Consider the following 24,371-nt stretch of genomic DNA (forward strand, 5'->3'; position numbering starts at 1 on the left):
ATCAGTCGCTCCTGACAGCCTTAAAAATTCTATTTCATTCAGGATAAACAATACTTCAGCTGGTTTGAAAAGATGTTTCTTAGACAGCCCGGCTACCTCCTACGTTGTAAGTGTTTCAAAGAGGGCTATAAAGAGAGTGACAGCTGCTTGAATTCAGAACTAGAAATTAAAATAAAAGCTATTAGAAGTGAAGAAAAAACCCACACCACAGGGAGACAAGCTTTAAAGAATTTTTCTCTCTTCTATTCTAGTTACCTGCCATGAACTTTTTTAAGGCGTTAAATAAGACTTTTTTCTTCCCCCTCCAGAGAGAGGGGGAAATGTTCATCCCACACAGGAGCATAGTTAAGATTATAGAGGAAGTCATATAAGAAGGTGCCTCGTGCTTTGTCACTAACATTAGGGGAGCTGAGCTTCGAGGAAGCGTCTGGGGAGACGCCGGTGCAGGAGAAGCAGCGGGCATGATCTATGGGCAGGTCACAACTCAATCACAGCCCTGACATTTCTGGCTGCCTTTTCCAACCCATTGATCTCATCACGGTAAAAGTGAGAAATAATCTGTCAACAGAGCCTGTCACTGGATTCAAGCCCGGTCTTAGATTTAACTTCACAACACAGTAATTCCATGCCAGGGAATCATGACTTTGCTCAGAGGAGGTGGTAAGATGGCTCGGGCTTTGGAAAGTTATTATCCAGAATCTACCCGTGAAGCGTCATGCAAAAAAATGGTAAGAATCGAGAGAAGATCACCAAGCATAAGACAGAGATCTGCTTGCAGCCGGTTACTTGGGTTATTAATCTCTGCAAGCTGATCAGATATGTCTATAAGGAAATGTCCATAGCTGCAGAAGGTCTCTGAAAATCCACATCAACAATGGTTTTACAGTGATTCTTCTCTCACGTAAGTGTCCTGATACAATCTGAAGGAGGACGGGGTAGTAACAATTCACTTACGAAAGCATGCTTTCATGAAGGTCATTTCTTTTTCTTTTTCTTTTTTTTAATTGGAGCACAGTTGATTAACAACGTTGTGTTAGTTTCAGGTATACAGCAAAGTGATTCAGTTATACATATACATGTATCTATTCTTTTTCAAATTCTTTTCCCATTTAGGTTATTACAGAATATTGAGCAGAGTTGTCTGTGATATACAGTAGGTCCTTGTTGGTTATCTATTTTAAATATAGCAGTGTGTACATGTCAATCCCAAATGCCCAATCTACCCCTCTAAAGATACTCTCTTGGGAACTGAGATTGGAGAATGCATAGTTGCCGTGACTGTCAGCTCTCCATCCTTGACTTCTACAGAAATAAACATCTTTGAGTATGGTGGGGGCCGCCCATCCTTTACATAAGCCTGTGACTGAATGGATATAAGTCTGCGAGGTAAAGTAGGAGAAAACTGAGCTCTACATTGTTCATAATTATGAGACTAATCTTTCTCTAAGAAGACATAGCATTTCAGTTATTACTTAACATTTCTCTGTCCACTGGCTTTCCACATACACTATTTATACCAAACCTATTTTCTAAACAAGTTACATATAACAATATGTATTGAAGACACTAACAAGATGAGATGATTTCTTCCTTTTGATGGAAAGATGGTCTAAAGATATATATTTAAAAAAAGCCTCAGGACAAAACTAAGACATAAACACAAGGAAAAGATTTACCTATGAGCCTACAATGTGGCTGATGACATCTGTGTTGATTAGCTGCCTTCATTCTCCACACCTGGTCAGTGGAGAAGTACCAACAACTTGCTTTCACATTTCTACCAGATATCCATTTTATTTTCAATTCCTAGAGCTCACTCAAGCCCACATCAACCTAAGCTTAAATTACTTAACCAGCCTTTTACCATGGCCTTCTTGACTCCTACAAGACAGATCTGTCCCACCCCGATTTTACAGACTGATGCATATCAGGATACGTTCTTCCTTTAAGAAAGGAGGAAAATGGTCCTGCTTTATTGTTACCCCATCTCCCCTTCGACAGTTGTATTTTCACTTTTTTGCCTATAAAGCTCTGCATCCTCGTCATGTTCTCTACCACACTGTAGGACTACAATAATACATGTTCAACAAAATGGGCTCCAGTTAGCACATCCGGGATCCAAGCGGGAAAGTGCCAACCTAACGATACCCAAAGTAAGAACTATCCTAAAATAATATTAAATCCTGCCAATTGGCTCGCAAGATGATTTTGTTTTCAACTCTTTATAAGTCGTATCTTTTCTGTTGTCTAAATAAACAAACTGCTATACCATGTACAAAAGAAGACAGGCAAAGAATACCTAATTACCAAAGAAGATACAAATAAAACTAGTCCTGTGAATGTCTAGTTGTGTTTAAAATTAGGGCTAGCGTAAAGGAAGAATGGGAGAGCTTAGTCAAAATTCAGATGATAATCCTCTTCTCACTCACCAAACCTTCTTTTAAAATGTTTCTTCTGCCTTGAAGAGAAAATAGCAAAGAATATACCTCATACAGCCTCATGAACCTTCCTTGTATATGGGGACAAACACAACAGTCTCTCTTTATATAAAAAGGTACTAAGGGTCCGGGACCCAGCCCCGTCCACCAGACACTGCACCAGCAGCCACGTTCCCACCACAAGAGGGCACATGCAGCCCACATAGGGGATACTCCCTGAATGCCTGGCTCTGGTGGCCAGCCAGGAATGTACTTCTGAGCCCCACAAGGCATCTCCTAAATAAGGCCATTCCTTCAATTCTGGGAGAGAGAGCTGATTTACCTAATACATAGAAACAAACACAAAATGAGGCAAAATGAGGAGACAAGGGAATATGTTCCAACAAAAGAAAAAGACAAAGCCTCAGAAAAAGAACAAAAGGAAACAAAGATAAGCAATCTACCTGTCACAGAGTTCAAATGAATAGTCATAAAGGTAGTCATTGAACTTGGGAGAAGAATAGATGAACACAGTGAGAACTTCAACAAAGAGTCAGAAAAATATAAGCAAGCACTAAACAGAAGTTATAACTGAACTGGAAAATGCACTACATGGGCTCACAGCAGACTAAATGAGGCAGGAGGATGAATGAGCAAGCTGGAAGAGAAAACAATAGGACTCACCCAGACAGAGCAGCAAAAAGAAAACAAAAATTAAGTGAAGATACCTTAAGGGACCTTTGAGACAACATCAAGAAGAAGAATATTTATATTACAGGGGGCCCAGAAGGAGAAGAGGGAGAGAAAGGGCCAGAAAACTTATTTGAAGAAATAGTGGCTGTAAACTTCCCTAATCTGTGGAAGGAAAGAGACATCCAGGTCCAGGAAGCCCAAAGAGTTCCAAGCAAGATGAAACCAAAAAGACACACACCAAGACATATTATAATTAAAATGGTAAAAGTTAAGGACAAAGAGACAATCCTAAAAGCAGCAAAAGAAAAACAACTTGTTACATACAAGTTACAACTTGTTACATAAAAGTTAAGGACAAAGAGACAATCCTAAAAGCAGCAAAAGAAAAACGACTTGTTACATACAAGAAAAACCCCATAAGGCTATCAGCAAATTTTTCAGCAGAAACTTTACAGTCCAGAAGGGAGTGACACAACATGTTCAAAGTGCTGAAAGGAAAAACTTCCAACCAAGGATTCTGTACCCACAAAGTTATCATTCAGAATTGAAGGAGAGATTAAGAGTTTCCCAGATAAGCTAAAGCTAAAGGAGTTTATCACCACTAAACCAGCCCTATAAGAAATGCTAAAGTGACTTCTTTAAGCTGAAAAGAAATGGCACTAATTAATAATGAGAAAACACATAAAAGTAAAAACATCACTGGAAAAGGTAAATATATAATACAGGTAGTGAAACCACTTAAAATGCAAACATGAAGGTTAAAAGACAAAAGTAGTAAACAACTAAAATTAAAATAATTAGTTAAAAGATACACAAAATGACATGCAAAATGTGTCATCAAAGGTATAAAATGTGATGGGGGAGTAAAAAGATAAATTTGGACACATTCCAAAGCTTTAAGAGGTTACCAATTTAAAATGGGCTACTATTTACATAAGATGTTATATGTAAACCTCATTGAAACAACAGGGAAAAAAACTTGCAGTAAACACACAAAAGAAATGACAAAGGAATGTAAGCATAACACACATACACACGTGCGCGCACACGCGCAAAAACCCACCAAGACACAAAGGAAGCAAGAAAGAGAAGAAAGGAACAGAGAAGAACTACAAAAACAGCCAGGAAACAATTAACATAATGGCAATAAGTACATACCTGTTAATAACTACTTTAAATGTAAATAGACTAAATTTGCCCATCAAAGGCAGAATGGCTGAATGGAGAGAGACTCACTTCAGAAGAAAGAGTACACAGAGACTCAAAGTGAAGGGACTTAAAAAGACATTCCATGCAAATGGAAATGAAAGAAAGCTGGAGAAACTACGCTCATATCAGACAAAATGGATTTTAAAACAAAGACTGTAATAAAAGACAAAGAAGGGCATTACATGATGATAAAGGGGTCAATCCAGCAAGAAGATATAAGATTTATAAATGTATATGCACCCAGCAGAGGAGCACCAAGATATAGGAAAGCAAATATTAATGGACATAAAGAGATATTAAAGGCAATACAATAATAGTGGGGGACTTTAACACCTCACTTATATCAATGGATAGATCATCCAGACAGAAAATCAATATGGAAACACTGAATTTAAACAACACATCAGACCAAATGGACTTAATAGATATATACAAATACAGAATATTCCATCCAAAAGCAGAATACACACTCTTTTCAAGTGCATATGGAACATTCTCCAAGACATATTACATGTTAGGTCACTAGACAAGTCTCAAGAAGACTGAAATCATATCAAGCATTTTCTCCAACCACAATGGTATGAAACTAGAAATCAATCACAAGAAACAAAAGGAAAAACCACAAAAACATGGAGATAAGCCAACATGCTACTGAGCAACCAATGGCTCACTGAAGAAATCAAAGGAGAAATAAAAAAATACCAAGAGATAAATAAAAACAGAAATACGACATGCCAAAATCAACAAGATGTAGCAAAGAAAGTTCATAGCAATACAGGCCTACCTCAAGAAACAAGAAAAACTCCAGTAACTTCACACCTAAAGGAACTGAAAAAAGAAGAACAAAGTCGTCCAAAATTAGTAGAAGGAAGGAAATAATCAAGAGTGGAAATAAATGAAAGAGATTAAAAAAAACAATAGAAAAGATCAATGAAGCTACGATCTGGTTCTTTGAAAACACAAAATTGACAAGCCTTTAGCTAGACTCACCAAGGGAAAAACGAGGGCTCAACTAAATAAACTCAGAGATCAAAGACGGGAAGTAACAACCAGAGAAATACAAAGAATCATAAGAAACTACTACAGACAATTACAAGCTAACAAATTGGACAACCTAGAAGAAGTGCATCAATTTCTAGAAACACACAACTGAATCATGAAGGAATAGACCAATTACTAGTAAGGAGGTTGAAACAGTAATCCAAAAATCTCCCAACAAACAAAAGCCCAGGCAGATGGCTTCACTGGTGAATTCTACAAAACACTCAAAGATTTAATACCTATCCTTCTCAAACTCTTCCAAATAAACTGAAGAGGAGAGAAATCTTCCAAACACATTTTATGAAGCCAGCATTACCCTGATGCCAAAACCAAACAAGAACACCACAAAAAAAGAAAATTACAAGCCAATATCCTTGATGAACATAGATGAAAAAAATCCTCAACAAAATATTAGTAAACGAAATCCAATGATACATTAAATACATTAAGAGGATCCTACATCATGATCAAGTGGGATTTATTCCAGGGATGTAAGATTGGTTCAACATCCATAAATCAATCAACATGATACATCATATCAACAAAATTAAGGATAAAAACCATATGATCATCTCAACAGATGCCAAAAAAGCATTTCACAAAATTCAAAACTCTCAACAAAGTTGGTATAGAGGGCATGTACCTTTACATAATGAGGCCATATATGACGAACCCACAGCTAACATCATATCCTAACAGTGAAAAGCTAAAAGCTTGTCCTGTAAGATCAGGAAAAAGACAAGGATGCCCACTCTCGCCTTACTTTTATTCAACATAGTACTGAAAGTCCTAGCCACAACAATTAGGTAAGAAAAAGAAATAAAAGACATCCAAACCAGAAAGGAAGAAGTAAAACTGTCACTACCCACAGATGACATGATACCATACAGAGAAAACCCTAAAGCCTCCATCAAAAAAACAGTTAGAATAAATGAATTCATTAAAGTTGCAGGATACAAAATCAATATACAGAAATCTGTGGCATTTATATACACTAATAGCAAACTACCATAAACAGAAACTAAGAAAACAATCCCATTTACAATTGCAACAAAAAGAACGAAATACCTGGAAATCAATTTAACCAGGGAGGTGAAAGACCTGTAAACTGAAAATTATAAGGCACTGGAAAGAAACTGAAGAAAACACAAATATATGGAAAGATATTCCATGCTCATGGATTACAAGAACTTATATTGCCAAAATATCCATGCTCTCTACAGATTCAATGAAATCCCTAACAAAATGCCAATGACATATTTCACAGAAGTAGAACAAATGACTCTAAAAATTGTATGGAACCACAAAAGACCCCAAATGGCCAAAACAATCTTGAGAAAGAACAACAAAGCTGGAGGTACTACACTCCTTGTCTTGCAACTATACTACAAAGCTATAGTACTCTAAACAGCGTGGTACTGGAACAAAAACAGACACATAGATCAACAGAACAGAATGAGAGTCCAGAAATAAAAGTTCACATACATGGACAATTAAATTATGACAGAGGAGCAAATAACATACAATGGAGAAATGACAGTCTCTTCAATAAACAGCATTGGGAAAACTGGACAGCAACATGCAAAAGAATGAAACTAGACCACTATCTTACACCACACACAAAAATCAACTCAAAATGGATTAAACACTTGAATGTAAGAGTTGAAACCATAAAATTCCTAGAAGAAAACAGAGGTGGTAACATCACTGACATCGGTCTTGGCTATGTTTTTGTGGATCTGACTTCAAAGGCAAGGGAAACAAAAGGAAAAATAAACAAATGAGACTACATCAAACTAAAAAGCTTCTGCACAGCGAAGGAAACGATCAACCAAATGAAAAGGTAACCTACTGAATGGGAGATGATATTAGCAAATCACATATCCAATAAGGCACTAATATCTAAAAATATCAAAATATATAAAGAACTCATACAACTTAACAACAAAAGCAAAAATAACTAAATGAAACAACCCAACTGAAAAATGGTCAGAGGATGTGAACAGACGTTTTCCAAAACAACACAGAGAGATGGCCAAAAGACTCATGAAAAGGTGTTCAATATCATCCATTGTTAGGAAAATGCAAATCAAAACCACAATGAGCTATCACCTCATACCTGTTAGAATGGCTATTAACAAAGACAATAAATAACATATGCTGGAGAGAATATGGAGAAAAGGGAACCCTAGTACACCGTTTCTGGAAATGTAACTTGGTGCAGCCACTAGGGAAAACAGTATGAGGTTCCTCAAAGAGTTAAGAAGAGAACTACCATATGACCCAGCTATTCCTCTTCTGGGTATTTATCCAAAGAACACAAAAACATTAATTCAAAAAGACACATATGCACCCCAATTTTCATTGCAGCATTATTTACAATAGTCAAGATATGGAAACAATGTTAAGTGTCCATCAATAGATGAATATATATATATGTGTGTACCATACATATTGCATATGTATGTATGCAACTCAGCCATGACAAAGAATGAAAGCTTGATATTTGTGACAGCACAGATGGACATTGGAGGCATTCTGCTATATGAAGTAAGTCAGAGAGAGAAAGACAAATACCATATGATTTCACTCACATCTGAAATCTTAAAAAACAAAACAAATGAACAAAATAAAACAAACACATAGATACAGAGAACAGATTAGTGGTTACCAGAGAGGAAGAGGGTTGGGGAGTGGATGAAAGGGGTAAACGGGGTCAAGTGTATGGTGATGGATGATAACTAGACCTGTGGCGGTGATCACTGTGTAGTGTACACAGATGTCAAATTATAATGCTGTACACCTGAAATTTATATAATTAAAAAAAGAGGTAGGAAGGACATAAATTTGGAGTGGGCAGGTATAAACAAAAACACAACATACACTGAACTTTTTGAGTTACTTTACTACCACTTCTAAGGAAATAAAAACACAAAGATAACCTGAGAACGAAATAAAAGGAAGCCTTTGATTTTTTCATATTCTTTTTAGCACTTAGCAGCCTACCTCATATTTTGCTATTTCCCAACAACTGACGTAGCCAAATCTACTCAGCTTTGAGGTTTGTGAGACTATTAAATGCTATATGAAAATGAACGATATGGCTTCTACAAAATAATAAAAAGAATTTCAGAAAAAATTTAACAGCTGCTCTATTTAAAGAAATCTAGATAATATATCCATTTCAGTTCATCTTAATCATCAACAGAGATCTTTAAGCAAGTAACTAGAATCCTAAAGTCTTCTGCAAATAACAAGTTTAATGCCATTAAATCACATGTTAAAAAGGAAAATAAATGAGCATTGTGTATGCAGTCTGGCTAAATGTGCCAATGCCAATTAAAGCCTTTGTTAAAGTAAAGATAATAAGTGTCTTTAATTAAACTTGGGGGGCGGGGTTGAAAAAGGATGTCTAACAGCGGAGGGTGTCTCTCCTATTTCACAACAGCTAAGCTAGGATTCTCCACTTCTAGGTCTATCCTACTTCAGCTCATGCTAACAGGCTTGCTGACTGCTAATGACGACTTTCTGATCTGCCTAATGCTGAACTGAAACCAATTCTGAGTGTTTTCCAGGGTTGCCTGTTGGGTCCATCGCATGGTTTCATACCTTACTCAATGCAGAAGAAATAACATACCACAAAACCACTTCACTCAAATACCAAACCTGTGACCAAATCATACAGCTGAGGAAACTCTCCAGTCATTCAAACTAGTTCCTTGAATCTTGGCAAATAATCTACCTAAATTTAAACAAAAATAATTTGTCCTGGATTTTATTAAGTCAAATTTAACTTGTACTACAGTGAATACATGGGGGGAGGGTAAAGGTGGAAACATACTTGCATTTAAACCTTCTATCGGACTCATAATAAACTAAAAAATTTGGAAAAATCATCAACCAAAGTTGGCTAATAATGTATACCTTAACCAAAACTAGATAAGCATGGAAAGTGACTCAACTACCATCAATAAGAAAAAATACATAAAAAGATTAAACTTTTGAAAATTTCAAATAGAGTTGACAATTAGATGACTCAGGCTACTGAAAAACATTTAAGTCTTGGTGATAAGAGATTTTTTTTTTTTGAAAGGGTAGAGTTTTCAATGTTCTAAGTAATAATCAACAACATAGCCTTTTAATATCCTTTCCCTGTATGCTTCCTTTCAAAAGCATTTTCACCACCTCTTCATTTATTTCTTTTTTTAGAATATGCAAAACATGGATCCCACTTTGTTCTCCCTGAAATAATTCTTTTTCACACAACTTGAGTTTCACTAAAGCTTAGCTACAAATAATAGGTGGGGGAGGGGAGAGGATAAATAACAGGTTTTAATTGCTTTATCTTATGACCTGTAAGATAAAACAAAATCACCCCATGACCAAAATCATGGGCTTTTCTGATTCTAACAACTTCCGGAAAAATCAAAGGCTGCAATCCAGAAGGGTCAATGTAAAGTTATAAAAAGACAAAATGTACAATAAGACATCATATAGATGGTGAATGTAAAAACAGACTACAGGAATTAAATATTTGTCCATCTTCTTTTTTCCCTTATAATTAAAGAGTTTTACAGAATTTATATATGGCCTAAAAACTAGGAAAGCTATGATTGTACACCATTTTGAGTATTCCCATAAAAGATGTGCTAAATACCACTTCAGCAGCTTCTTACCCATTAATAATAATCATTCAGCAACCCAATGATCAAAACATTAGTAAACTATGTACACATGACTGGATATTCTGATTCAATTCCTAAAAATACCCCCCAAAGTAGATGTGATTCCCTCTTTGGTCATTTCCTTTATGAAACAGAGTCAATTCAGTTTTGCTCAAGGGCCGATGAGCCCAAGTAAGTATTGTTTTACATCGCCTTGATTTTGTTCCCCTCCTACTTTCCAACATTTGCCTCGTTCACTAATTTTTTAACACTTCCACCAGAGGACAAGTGATATATAAGACAAGGCTCAATTCAAACCAGTCAGCTTTACTCCTTATTAGCAACTCTGTTGAGAGAGTGAACACGAGAAAGGAGACAGAGAATAAGAAGTTGGCTGGGCTCAAAAGCTGAAACTAAGGGCTAAAAGGAAGCTCTGAAAGTACAGGTTGACTTGAATAAATCATGCCCATTCTCTAGAAAATGAGGATCTGATTTTAAAACTAACGTGTGTGCATGTGTATATGTGTGTGTGTGTAATATATAAGTGTATACATACACACACACACACACACACACACACACACACACACACACTACAGGAGGCATTCTGAGTCCTCGTGTACAGGTCCCCTGAGAGTTAGTTAAAGACAGGTGTCACCTGCTTACATGGGTCTTTGGATATTAGCTATGTGACATTTCATTATACAGCTGCTTACGATGGAGGTATTGTATGTTTCTATCTTCATTTCCTCCTTCCCTTTGACAATCACCTCACACCTCCAAACCAATAAAACCTTGGTAGTTTCGATCTTATTCTCCACGCCAATAACTACGTGATTACAAATCAGCAACTGGGGTCTCGCTATGGCTCACAGCCTTGTTTTGTAGGGATCAGTGTTCAAAATTCCAATTTCTAGGCTCCGGTAAAAACGCGGCAATCTGGCAATACTGAGACAAGGTGGCCACATGACAACAGAGAGTTGGAACAGCGTGGCTTAGATGGAAAGTAGGACTTCCACTGGTCAGAGTCCCACTGCAGCTCGGTCCACTCAGCCTAGCCCCCGACCGTGGTCAATTTGCCACCCCACCACAGGATGAGATACCTGCCTTACAAGAAAGTCAGAAAACCGGACGGTGCAGACGCACAGACCCCAGCGCCACAGGGACCCGTGCCTTTGATCTCAATGCATTTAACATCAGACTCCAATCTGCTCCTCTCATGAAAGATCTACTTTCATTTTAGTTCCTCTTCCATTTGTCTCGGGGTTATGTAACCTCACAGGAGGTCACACAAGTCTCCCCAAAAAGAAATTTTAGCTGTCTTTTCAAAGTAAAAAAAGAACTGTGAATAACAAAGACAAACACAAAACTGAAACGTGCATTCTCTCCCTGACAAGGAAAGATTTACCACCACCCCCCACCCCGTTAATCTCAAAAATCATAATCTTAAGGGGAAAAGAAGTTAAAATCCAAAGGATGGAAGACCATGGCCCGCCCTGGGGTCATAGGCTTTGCCGTATTCGCAACAGACTATCAAGAAGAAACATGTAATTAACATCTTACCATCTTCCAGTTCAAGACAAAGGTTATATACAGCCACGGGTCTCTTAGTCCTCTGGCCCTGTCTCTTCGATTGCCTTGGTGGGGCATTCGGGGGTGATGCTGACAGGGTGACTGGCTCAGGCAGTGTGGCGTCAGGCAGGGTCCTAAATATCTGCCATCAAAACATGAAGGACATTAATTGTTTTCCATGAACAGAAACCTGGGTTTTCCAACAGTCATACCAGTACCGAACAACATTTGGAGTTCATCCAAAAGGGACTGTTGGAGCCAAAAATCCATGGCTTCAAATTTTGGGTATTAAGCCGTAAGTCTTTATTTTTTAACAGAGATTTCAAAATAAAATTTCTCATTAAAATTAAGTAAAAGCAGCATCAAATCATTATATTTAAAAACAGATTCATGCCCAAACTAAACAAGTATAACTATCTTCACCAGATGCAGACAATACCTCAGCTCTTCATCCACAAAGGAAGTAATCGGGATAAAACATTAAAAACAAATATTCCATTCAATTTCACACAGAGTTATATCTATGCCAAAATGCTAGTCTCAATTTTGTTTTCAAACTACAGAAACAGAAACATATGACCGCAAATATTTTTTACACATTTAAAAATAGCCTGTGCTTTACGAAATTACCTTTCGGATTCCCACGCGCATTTTTCAGAAAATGCTTCGTAGATTTCACCAATTCGTTTAATACCTTCCAACTTCTCTTAAATATTTCCCCTCCATTTATGAAACCTAGAGTATCAGCACCTTGATCATCTACAGTGTCATTCATCTATCAGCAATAACAACATTAATTAAAACGTGCTGCTTCTTTGCTTAGCAATTTTTTTTTTCTCTTGAGAAAAGCAAACTATGCCATAAAGGGAAGCATATCATACAGAGGTGGTTCATAATAAAATTTTCATAGCTGCCAAGCCCTGAGTTCAGAAGCTTCCTGTCCCCAATAACACTGGAGTCCCTTCAGCCCTCAATGAAGTCATAACATAAAATATTTAGACATCACCCTGACACTGTATCTCCAGAGGGCTGATGTTCTAAAGGTAGATGCTCGAAGAAAGCCAGCTAGCATTAAACAAACCGTAAATATAAAACTCACAATAAAAGGCACCGTGTGAAAGCCCCACTGTTACAAGGAGATGATTATTTATATACTTGAATAAAAACATGACCTGTGTATACGCGTGAGCGTATCGCATATATGTATCACATTTAATAGCTAACAAACGTGTCAGAATTATATTCACGGTCTAAAAGTTCTCACCTAAAAACTATTGTATACCAACAGAAATAAACAATTTCAACAGAGCATTTGCTTTCTAAGTACCATACTGCCCCCTCATGTGTAAACTGAATAAAAAATGGTTTAAATTACTGTGGACAAATATTTGCTAGAAAAGTTAGTTTTGTGCTCCAACTGGTAACCTGCTAATACCATATTTCCACAGACTTTGTGCTCCAATAGGGCAGTCTGGAAACAGCAAACTACTCATCTGCCCAAAATCCTCTGCTGTCCCTACTAGAGAATGGACCTGAGGACAGAGGGAGGGGGAAGGGGAAACCGGGACGAAGTGAGAGAGTGGCATGGACATATATACACTACCAAATGTAAAACAGCTAGCTAGTGGGAAGCAGCCAGATAGCACAGGGAGATAAGCTCGGTGCTCTGTGACCACCTAGAGGGGTGGGATAGGGAGGGTGGGAGGGAGACGCAAGAGGGAGGAGATAGGGGGATATATGTCTATGTATAGCTGATTCACTTTGTTATACAGCAGAAACTAATACACCATTGTAAAGCAGTTACACTCCAATAAAGATGTTAAAAAACAAAATCCTCTGCTGTCTAGACTATCATCCACATCTGGACTTATTGCCATCTCTCACTGTTCAAATTAAGGAAGGTTGTGAAGTAGAGGGAACAGGGGAGAAGTTAGGTTGTGAAGAGGACAATGGTGAAGGAGAGAAGAAAAGGTGGGAAAACTTGATCCCATCAAAAGAAACTAGCACCTCTGGGTGACCAACACTGGGAATAGCTCATTGACTTATGTTCGATCTTTATAAACATGGCACATGGCTCTGGAATGGTACTCGAATAGGAAACCAAACAACACAGAGCCAATATATCCAAAGTATAAATAAACAGTGGAAAGGTTATATCCCAAGAACCGGCACTGGATAGCTGATAACCTTCCGAGCAGCCCTTCCTGGAAGATCGCACTGACTGGAATGATGAGAATGCTGACCATGGTTTCCCCTCCCTGCCCCACTCTCCTCCACCACCACACAGAGTGAGGGTGAGGGTAGTAAGGTGTGAGAGCAGCCCCGGTCTGCAGAGCCAGAATACCAAGCAAACCGGGACCCAAGAGTGTGACTCCAATGTTCCTGGGGGGCTGATCTGAGACATCCCAGAGCTGGGCCTCCAGAAGTCTCCAGAAGACTTATGACATCGTTCAGTTTACATCAGAGTATCTAGGAAACTATTATTGAGCCATCAAAAAGAAGAAAGTCCTGCTACATGCAACAGCATGCATGCACCTTCAACCTCAGTGAAATAAGTCAGACAGAGAAGGACGACACTTTATGATGTCACTTATATGTGGAATCTTAAAAAAGAAAAAAAAAACAAACTCATAGAAACAAAGAACAGACTGCAGATTGGTGGTTACCAGAGGCAGCTCTGGGGATGGATGAAGGTGGCCAAAATGTACAAACTTCTTCCAGTTATATGATAAATAGGTTCTGGGGATGTAACGTCCAGCATGGTGAACACAGTTACCAGCACTATATTATATACTTGAAAGTTGCTAAGAGAATACATCTTAAAACTTCTCATCACAAGAAAAAAAAATTTGTAACTACGTGAGGTGATGATGGATGGTAACTAAATTTATTGGGGCAATTTTTCACAATATATACCCATATCAAATCATTATGTTGTACCCCTTCAACTAATACAATGTTATATGTCAATTATATCTCAATAAAACTGGAGGGGGGAGAATATCTAGGAATGGGGACTGGGCTTGGGGGGGGTTGTTTTGTTTTTCTGTGGTTTGTATTTTAAAGCGTCCCAGGTGATTCTTTTGTATAGTCAAGGCTGAGAAATACCCATTAGGCACTCATTCCACAGCATTCTGTACTTGCCTTGGATGGACCAAAATCTAAATTGAAACACCAGAAAAATTAGTTCAAAGAAAGTGGCACTGGGGCTTCCCTGGTGGCGCAGTGGTTGAGAGTCCACCTGCCAATGCAGGGGACACGGGTTCGTGCCCCGTGCCCCGTGCGGGAAGATCCCACATGCCGCGGAGCGGCTGGGCCCGTGAGCCATGGCCGCTGCGCCTGCGCGTCTGGAGCCTGTGCTCCGCAACGGGAGAGGCCACGACAGTGAGAGGCCCACGTACCGCAAAAAAAAAAAAGTGGCACTGGACATATGCAATCAATTCCTTGGATCTTCCCAAGTCCTAATCAGGCATGAAATGTTTCAAAGCTTCTAAAGACCAACCATTCCCTCAAAAAATTCTATGTGTATTAGCATTTCAAAGAGCTAACCTATCATCAAATTAGGTGGTTCCAAAGCACAGATGCTAACTTGAAAAGGTACTATCCTGGCTTTTAAGTCTTCCCAGCTATGGAGGCTTAGACATATTATTAAAAGAGTGTATCTCATCTTCTCATTTATATAGTGAGAGCCATAATACTTATGTCTCAAGTTATTACCGGGATTAAATGAGACATTCATAAAGTATTTGGTACAGCACTTGGTACATAGTAACCAGAAGTAAATGGTAGCTGTTCTACTTGTAAATATGCTCACATCCAGTAAATAGTGATAATAAAAATGGATGCAGACCCTTGTTACTCTACTAAACCACTGTTTTGAGAGGTCATTAATTTCTTGAGGTCTTGACTTCCTCAAATTCAGTGTTTAGTTAATCAAAAGTGTTTGCGGAAAAACTCATCAAGAAATGGACTAAAGGGAAGCAATAAACAGAGGCTCTTGTCAAAATTCCAAAGTCACCTAGAATCACACAGTTGTTTTGTGTATTTACTTCCGCATTTCAGCACTGAAATTTGAGATTTAAATTACTTTCTCTATCATTCATTACTTAATAAACACCTACTAGGTGGTAGGCTTTCTCTAAAGCACTTCAATATCCTCAAGAACCTCTGAGGTACGTATTGCTCTTCACAGTTTAAAACAATAAAAGCTCAAAGATTAAACAATCAGCCCAAGTCTCCACAGTGTGAAGATGGCACAGTTGGTATCTTAACTCTCAACTCTGATTCCAAAGCCCCCGCTGCCAGTTGAAAAAACAAACAAAATTTAATTCTTAGGGGAAAAATCACCAATTATACTGTTCCGTATCTGTTTAGAAAGAGTAAACCTGGAGATTATAGACTCACCATCATTGTGCTATGTTCTTCTAGATGTTTCAAGAATGCATTACCTTTTATATGCATTTAACCTTGTCTGCCAATGCATCAACCTCAGTTCTCAATTCTCTTTTTTTTAAAGCTATTGATACAAAGCTATGCTCTCATGGTTCTCTCTGAAACATCAGAGATGATTTTAAAAGATACTCTTTTTAAATTCAGAAGAGGAGGAAACAGTAAATTATTTACTTTAAAATTTGGTCTTCTTTCTTGGCAATCTGATTCTAGAAGTTAAAAGTTAGCTGATCTTGTTCTGTGTAGCCAATGTGTGTCTTCTTTAAATATCACTGATTTTCCAATTCTAGAACCATGGCATGGATGCAAATTCCCCTAGCACCCAGGTCTCCTTCCAGAATCGTGTGACTCTCCTAACTTCCCTACATCATGTCACCTTTGTTCTGGGGCAAAAGATGAAATTACCTTAAGGAAAAGATCAAGTCTACTCAAAACTTATTTTTTTCAGGGTAGAAAATTTCTTCACTTCACCTACGTATTTACAACATAAGAAAAACTCAAACCAGACAATCCAATGACAAAAACCAAAACTCCACACGTAGGTGTCAGGTAAGGAAGCGCTTATTCAGGTCTCTGAAGAGTGCTAGCACAGACAAAGTCTGGCACTATTGCTCAGAGTCACAGATTCCTTACACACAACAACTGGATGTTTATGCCCACGGGACGCAGCCATACATATAAACACCTCCCCAAGTCCTTCCATCGCGCTCTGCTACCAGGGGCCACGTGTGGAAATGACCGGTCCACCTCTGCTGGAAATACTTTGCAGAGAAAAGGAAACAAGAATGGGCTCTGCAAATTTCACTTTAGTACCCAACCCAAACCTACAGCATTTGGTTCAGCTGAATTAATAAATACTATGGGTAAAGGAAATTAAGGGGAATGAGGTCATTCTTTTCTAAAAAGCTGTTTCTCCAGAAGAGTTCAGTGGTGTTTCTTGTGATTAGAAGATTATTAATATGTTTGTATATTCCTGTCATCTTGAACAATGACAGTTGCAACTACTGGGTACTTGCAGTATGGCTGACATTATGCCAAGTACTTGACTTACAAAGATTTGAACCCAGATTTCCTGATTCCAGCGTGCATGTCTTGGTCATCATGCCTGCCTGCCTCTGATATCACACACTCGTATTAAGCCCCATTCATATTATGTCCTCTTTGGTGATGTCATATCTCTCATAACTACGTGACCCATAACAGAGGTACAGCCAGAAGACAGTTGGAAATTAATGCATACTCCCCTTAGTAAACCTTTAACATGGAAAGAAGGGAAAAATAAAATTTCCAATCTCTTTCTAAAATACATCACAATATTGCTGTACACCTGAAACTAACTCAACATTGTAAATCAACTATATTCCAATAAAGTTAAAAAATTAAAAAAATTAAAAATACAACAAACTAAGGAATACAACAAAAAGGACACAGACTCACAGACACAGAGAACAAACTAGTGGTTACCAGTGGGGAGAGGGAAGGGGAGAAGGACAATCCAGGGGTAGAGGATTAAGAGGTACAAACTATTGGGTATAAAATGAGCTACAAAGATATGTTGTACTACACAGGGAAAAGAGCCAGTATTTTGTAATAACTGTAAATGGAGGGCCACCTTTAAAATTTGAATAAAAAATAAAATTTTTCTTAAAAAATTTAATAAAATTACATGACCTTAAAAAATAAAATAAAACACATAAATACAAAATGGCCAAATATTTCTTCCAGCTTCAGAGTCTCTAGTGTGTTTAGACAAATACTCGTTACCTTGGGGCTGTATGACTCTTAAGTTGCCTCCAAGGTAGCCTGAACCATCCATCTACAGCATCACTTCAGAGTTTAGCTATGGTGGGAACAGTCCACTGAAAGCTCTGAAACCTTTCCAGCTGTCTGTCCTTGAATCAGCACTACCCCGTGACTAAATATGGGTCTTTTATAGAAAACTTTAACTAGAATTAATGATAGCGACTGACAGTGAGACAACAGTTGGGTTCAGGCTAGACGCTGGAAATAGTCTAAGGCTGCATGTTTGTTCTGGTTCATCCAAACTCAGAATCTCAGAGCTGAAAAGGCTCCTAGTTATAATTTCAGCCACCCCTGTATTTCACAGGGGAACAAACTGAGGCCCTGTGGCTAAAGGTTCGCTCACATTCACACCACCACCAGCGGCAGACCCAGGCTTTGTTCCCGGACCAAGGCCTCAACGTCCACTGCTATCTCCCATCTTGTTGGCACCAGCCCTTTCTCTCCAACAGACTGTCCTCTATGCATGTACTTCCTCATCGGGGGAGGTTTTTGCTCGGTGGCTGAAATTCCTCTAAGTGCTCTCACATGCACTATCGGACACAAGCCTCAACACACAGAGCTGTGAGGCTGACACAGGAGCATGTTACAGGGTCTTGTTCAGAGCCCTGCTGATGCCCGTCAGCATGAAACCATTTCCATTACATCACAGGGGAGAGGGAGAAGGGCAGCCAGGAAGAATGAGAGATGGGAAGTGGGCAGCAGAGACAGCCAGCCCAATGGGCATCCATCCCACAGGCTCCGGCTTGACAGCGGCCCTGACTTACCATGAGCCTTTTTTTTTTTTTTTTTAATTTATTTTTGGCTGTGTTGGGTCTTTGTCGCTGGGTGCGGGCTTTCTCTAGTTGCGGCGAGCGGGGGCTACTCTTCACTGCGGTGTGAGGGCTTCTCATTGCAGTGGCTTCTCTTGTTGTGGATCACGGGCTCTAGAGCACAGGCTCAGTAGTTGTGGCACACGGGCTTAGTTGCTCCGTGGCATGTGGGACCTTCCCAGACCAGGGATCGGACCTGGGTCCCCTGCATTGGCAGGTGGATTCTTAACCACTGCGCCACCAGGGAAGCCCACCATGAGCTTTTTGAAGAACAACTTCAATTTTGGTTTACAACCGAAAGAAAAAAAAAAAAAGAAACTAAATTTGGTTTACAACCAATTTATCAATTGGTAGAGTTCCTGTTTTTCTTTTTCTTTCTAAGTTTCCAACTTTAATTTCTGGAGACATTTTCCGACCCCTTCCCAAGTCCTAATGGGATATACATAGTGATTTCTGCAGTTCCCTGTGCACTAAATAGAGGAGAATACATAACTGACTTTGGGTCTTGACTTCAAGCTTTCAGTAAATGATAACCTTTATCAACAAGACTTTATAAAATGGAATGTACCTCAGAACTACCCACCCCAAACCATGGGCATTTTCAGTGACATAAACTGTGGATACAGCATCAGTGCCCTGGTCTTCCTAATGTTCAACAAAGACCAAAAGCGGTAATAATAACAGTAATAATAATAATCACTTTGATAACATACTGGAACCAAGTGGTATTAAAGAAATTCACATAGGCTCATGGAGTAACTTTCTCCCCAATCAGCTCATGAGGTGAACCTCTCCTAATTAAGCCAAAGTTGCATCACTCTTACATTCATGGTGCAAACACATATTCCCAGTTATAAAATGTTGTTTTTTGGTTTACAAACCTTTAAAAACACTCCAGTGCGGTTTTTGTCAATTTGTACCTGCAAGCATTTGGGAAACGCAAGCATACACTTTCTGAAGTCAGAAGAAAACACGTTCCTAAACACAGCTGTAACCTGACTTTCGTAACACAAATGTCTACAAATATTCTTAACTGAACGAAGAGCCAGTGCTTAGCTAGAACTTTTTCCCCCGATCAATGTGTCCTTCACTTACACGCAAACAAAAAGTTGACACTTCTGCGATAGAAATCTAGAATAACATTAAAGAAACATACTCCGTGTCAACGATAAGGCATACTCCATACATGATATTCCTTTGTTTTTCTTTTCCTCCTCTTTCAATTTAGGTGTACAACTTCTTCCGAAGTTCTTTTTTTTCTCTCTTTGCCACCCTTCGTCTTTCCAGGACTCAAGCCTGCCTTAGAAACATGTGGTCCTAATGGCGACACAGAGAGGCCTCTCCCAGCCAGGGCTAGCTCTGGCCATGACAAAAGCAGGACTCTCCCTCAGTGTTCCTTGTGAATCTTTAAACTGAATATGAATCTTTAATCTTAATCTTTTAAACTGAATCTTAATCTTTTAAACTGAATCTTTAAACTGAATCTTTAAACTGAATATAAAACCGACTCATCATCTTATGAAATTTTCAAGGTAAATGACATTTTTTCCCTTTGGCATATAAGCCATGACCTCTAGTTATTTGGGTAGGCAGGAATGACCATTTCCCTGGAAAGAAAAACAAGCCCTGGACCTATTAATTCTACAAAAGGAAATGTGTGAATTTTGATCAGTGAAGAAAACATCTCCTGAAGACATATATATGATTATATTTATCAGAATCATCTGAAATCTTTTTCCAAGTATGTACGCCCCCAGGCATGGCCTACATATTTAAGAGAGAATGCAACACGATTGTTTTTTTTTTTTCCTCCCATTTTAGCGATCAGAAAAATAAAATGCCTAAAGCAAAACCATGTTTTGAAGGTGGTCAATGGTGGGACTTTATGACAAGCTGCATGGGGAGGGGTGGAGTGTGGTTTCAACCTTCATATTTAATCACTGCTCCTAAAATTTATGGGGCTAGTTTGGTTTTCATTTTCTAATAATAAATTTCTTTCAAATTATAATTTATCCATGTTACAAAAGTGATAACATATTACATTCCTTGCAGAAATCCTGATAAACACCAAAAAAAACCTCTTTAAAGATGAAAACCACCCATCATCCCACACACAGAGACATTTCAGTTAAAATGTTGATGACTATTTATCAGAGTTTTTTCTTCCCGTGCAACATCTGTCTCATTTTAAAGAAGTCAATCCATCAGGACAACTGTATCTGGGGTCCAGGTTCCTAGAATTTACCAGTATGCCGTCCCTAGTTACACGTGAGAGGTGACCTCTGCTATATGCATCTGTTAGGAATAAGCTTTGGGCAGGATTCGATTTCTAAACACATTAGGACTCAGCTAGATTTTACCCCCCAATTGAAACGTTTCTAATTAGGAGTTTAGAAGATAGTCGTGCATAATTTTAAGAGCATTCCAAACAGCCCAATGTTTAGATAGACCCTCATGCCTGCCAACTCAAGGTTATGTGAAGGTCACACATACTGAGGGCCGACAGCAGCCTTTCCTTCAGTGTGTACGATTTATTTTCATAAGTCTTAAATATGATGAAAGCATCAACGATACCGAGTTCCTGCACCTTACAAGGAACATCTCAAAAGGTTAATGCTTAGATTCTTGGATTCCACCTCAGTTTGGAACTCGCTCACCCTCCGTCATTTGCAGCTGTGTTTGAAATGCCAAAAAAGGAAGATTTCCCTCAACTGATCACACTTCGCCTAGGACCAGCTTTGACACAAAGGCTTCCAATCATGATGAAAAGTGCCATGATGCGTTAAGTGTATTCCTTTAATTGGAAGGACAGAGAACAGTCAGGATAAAACAACCAGAGAGGGCTTCCCTGGTGGCACAGCGGTTGAGAGTCCGCCAGCCGATGCAGGGGACATGGGTTCGTGCCCCGTTCCGGGAAGATCCCACATGCCGCGGAGCGGATGGGCCCCTGAGCCACGGCCGCTGAGCCTGCGCATCCGGAGCCTGTGCTCCGCAACAGGAGAGGCCACAACAGTAAGAGGCCTGCGTACCGCAAAAAAAACCCAAAACAAAACAAAACAAAAAAACCACTGGCCACTGGTGATTGATTCAACCCCCAGCCCCTCTTCGCTCCCCCCAAATCCGGGGGTGGGAATGAACATTCCAATCCTTTATTCATGGCTGATTCTCTGGCAATCTGCCCCCACCCTTAGGTGCTTTCCAAAAGTCATCTAATTAACATAAGCCCAGTCGTGGTGCAAAGGGGCTTGTCATGAATAGGAAGACACCCATTTCATCTTTATGGCCCTGAAGGGGCTTCAGGAACTGAGGACGAGAAATGAGAAGCGAAATATAACAAAGATGCTCCTACTGCTCTTATCGCTCAGGAAACTCCAAGGGTTCTGGGAGCTGGGAGCCAGGCACTGTGGACAAAGACCAAATGTACATTTCTTATTATAAACCACATCAAAGAATGTAACCAGGAAGGTAGGAAATTCAAAACAAAGTCGTACAAGTGAAGGACCCCGAAAGAAATCCAACGGGTGCTGTACCAATTCTCAGATTCTAAAAACACTCTCAGGTGGAAGAGGGATTCACCTTGTACTTGGCCCAGAGGTTAAACTGGGGCTAATGAGTTGAGATTATAAACAGGCACATGTCAGCTGAATATGAGGGGAAACAACTTTCTGGACTGGTGAAGTTGCACAGCTGCTGAGCAGGTCAACTTGGGAGATACTGAGTTCCGTGTCACCAAAGTTTTACAAGGTAAGAATAGGGGTATTCCAAAAGAGGTTCAAATACTACATGCAGGGCTCGAATAGCTGACCCGCGCATCTACGGGTGACAAAATACGTGCCCATCCCCCGAAGACATTCTCACTCACCAAGCTATGTGAGCCAAATGACTCAGCCTGCTCAATACAGAAGCCAGCATGTCAAGCTGCGCTGTCACCCTTTTCTGCCGACAGGGCAACCTTTCCGAATCCCTGATAAACACAGCCTGTGCCATGCCGGGACTTGAACTCCCTTCGTTCCCGACCCCAAGTCGGCCACATTCAGAGTTCTGATTTCATCGGCAGTGAACAGTTATTAACATGTCAAAGGAGGGACCTAGGCTGTTCGGGGAGTAATCTCATCTTAATATACCTCTTAACCTGGTTTTCTCTTTCCCAAAAAAGAGCATGCCATATATTAACAAGTACATGAAAAGGCTCTGCAAACCGTTATAATTTCATAAATATATATTCATCATAAAGTCATCCTTATTTGGCCCCCAGAAATACTAACTTTATAATTATTCCAGAGACATATCCAAGAGCATAATAGCCTCCTAGAAGTTTCCTAAGAGCCACAGCACCTACTGGCATTTTAACCTGATTTTCCTATATCACAGTATGCAACAATATGCAGACACACACAAAAAGACTATACAGGTGCTACAGTCGTACTGAGTACTATTCCCAAGAAGACCTGAGAGTTCCACTGAGAAGTCAAGTCCGTGTATGGGGAAAGGATGGGAGAGACAGGAGGGCAGGGAAGGTGGAAACTTAGCCAGGTAGTGAGAGCTCTAAAATTGCTGTCAATATGGGGAGAATACTATGAGAAGATAATTGATGACCTGCAGAACTGGCACTGTATTTTCATCTTTACAACTTTTATTGTATGAAAGATGCATATAACATTTGTTCTGTAAATACATAACCTTTAAAAATATTCCCGTTTTGGAACACTCCTACACTGTTGGTGGGAATGTAAATTGGTATAGCCACTAAGGAGAAAAGCATGAAGGTTTCTCAAAAAACTAAAAATAGAGGTACTGTATGATCCAGCAATTCTGCTCCTGGGCATATACCCGGAGAAAACCATAATTCAAAAAGATACATGTGGAGACCTTCAAGATGGCACATGTAAGACGTGGAGATCACCTTCCTCCCCAAAAATACATCAGAAATACATATACATGTGGAACAACTCCTACAGAACACCTACTGAATGCTGGCAGAAGACTTCAGACCTCCCAAAAGGCAAGAAACTCCCCCACGTACCTGGATAGGGCAAAAGGAAAAAGAAAAAAAGAGACAAAAGAATAGGGATGGGACCTGCAGCAGTGAGAAGGAGCAGTGAAGAAGGAAAGGTTTCCACACACTAGGAAGCCCTTTCGTGGGCGGAGACTGTGGGTGGCGGAGGCGGGAAAGCTTCGGAGCCACGGAGGAGAGCACAGCAACAGGGGTGCGGAGGGCAAAGTGGAGAGATTCCCGCACAGAGGATCGATGCCGACCGGCACTCACCAGCCCGAGAGGCTTGTCTGCTCACCGGCCAGGGCGGGCGGGGGCTGAGAGCTGAGGCTCGGGCTTCGGAGGTCAGGCCCCAGGGTGAGGACTGGGGTTGGCTGCGTGAACACAGCCTGAAGGGGGCTAGTGCGCCACAGCTAGCCAGGAGGGAGTCCGGAAAAGAGTCTGGAACTGCCTAAGAGGCAAGAGACCATTGTTCCGCAGTGCACGAGGAGTGCGGATTCAGAGCACCACCTAAATTAGCTCCAGAAGAGGGCACGAGCCGCAGCTATCAGCCCGGACACCAGAGACGGGTATGAGACACTAAGAAGCCTGTGTGCAAGCACAGGTCACTATCCACACCTCCCCTCCCAGGAGCCTGTGCAGCCCGCCCCTGCCAGGGTCCCATGATTCAGGGACAACTTCCCGGGGAAAACACACTGTACGCCTCAGGCTGGTGCAACGT

The 24,371-nt window shown here is 39.8% G+C and overlaps 1 protein-coding gene across 1 annotated transcript in view; it reads right to left on the reverse strand.

Moving 5' to 3' along the window:
- Window positions 1-24,371, reverse strand: part of ARHGAP10 (Rho GTPase activating protein 10) — a 328,476-nt gene that overhangs the window by 41,169 nt on the left and 262,936 nt on the right. Inside the window, exon 19 of the mRNA XM_082838763.1 lies at window positions 11,588-11,738. Coding sequence (XP_082694889.1) covers window positions 11,588-11,738 — 151 coding nt within the window. The remainder of the gene's footprint in view (window positions 1-11,587; window positions 11,739-24,371) is intronic.

The sequence above is a fragment of the Leucopleurus acutus genome, assembly GCF_964270905.1.
Source record: "Leucopleurus acutus genome assembly, chromosome: 4".
Taxonomy (NCBI): domain Eukaryota; kingdom Metazoa; phylum Chordata; class Mammalia; order Artiodactyla; family Delphinidae; genus Leucopleurus; species Leucopleurus acutus.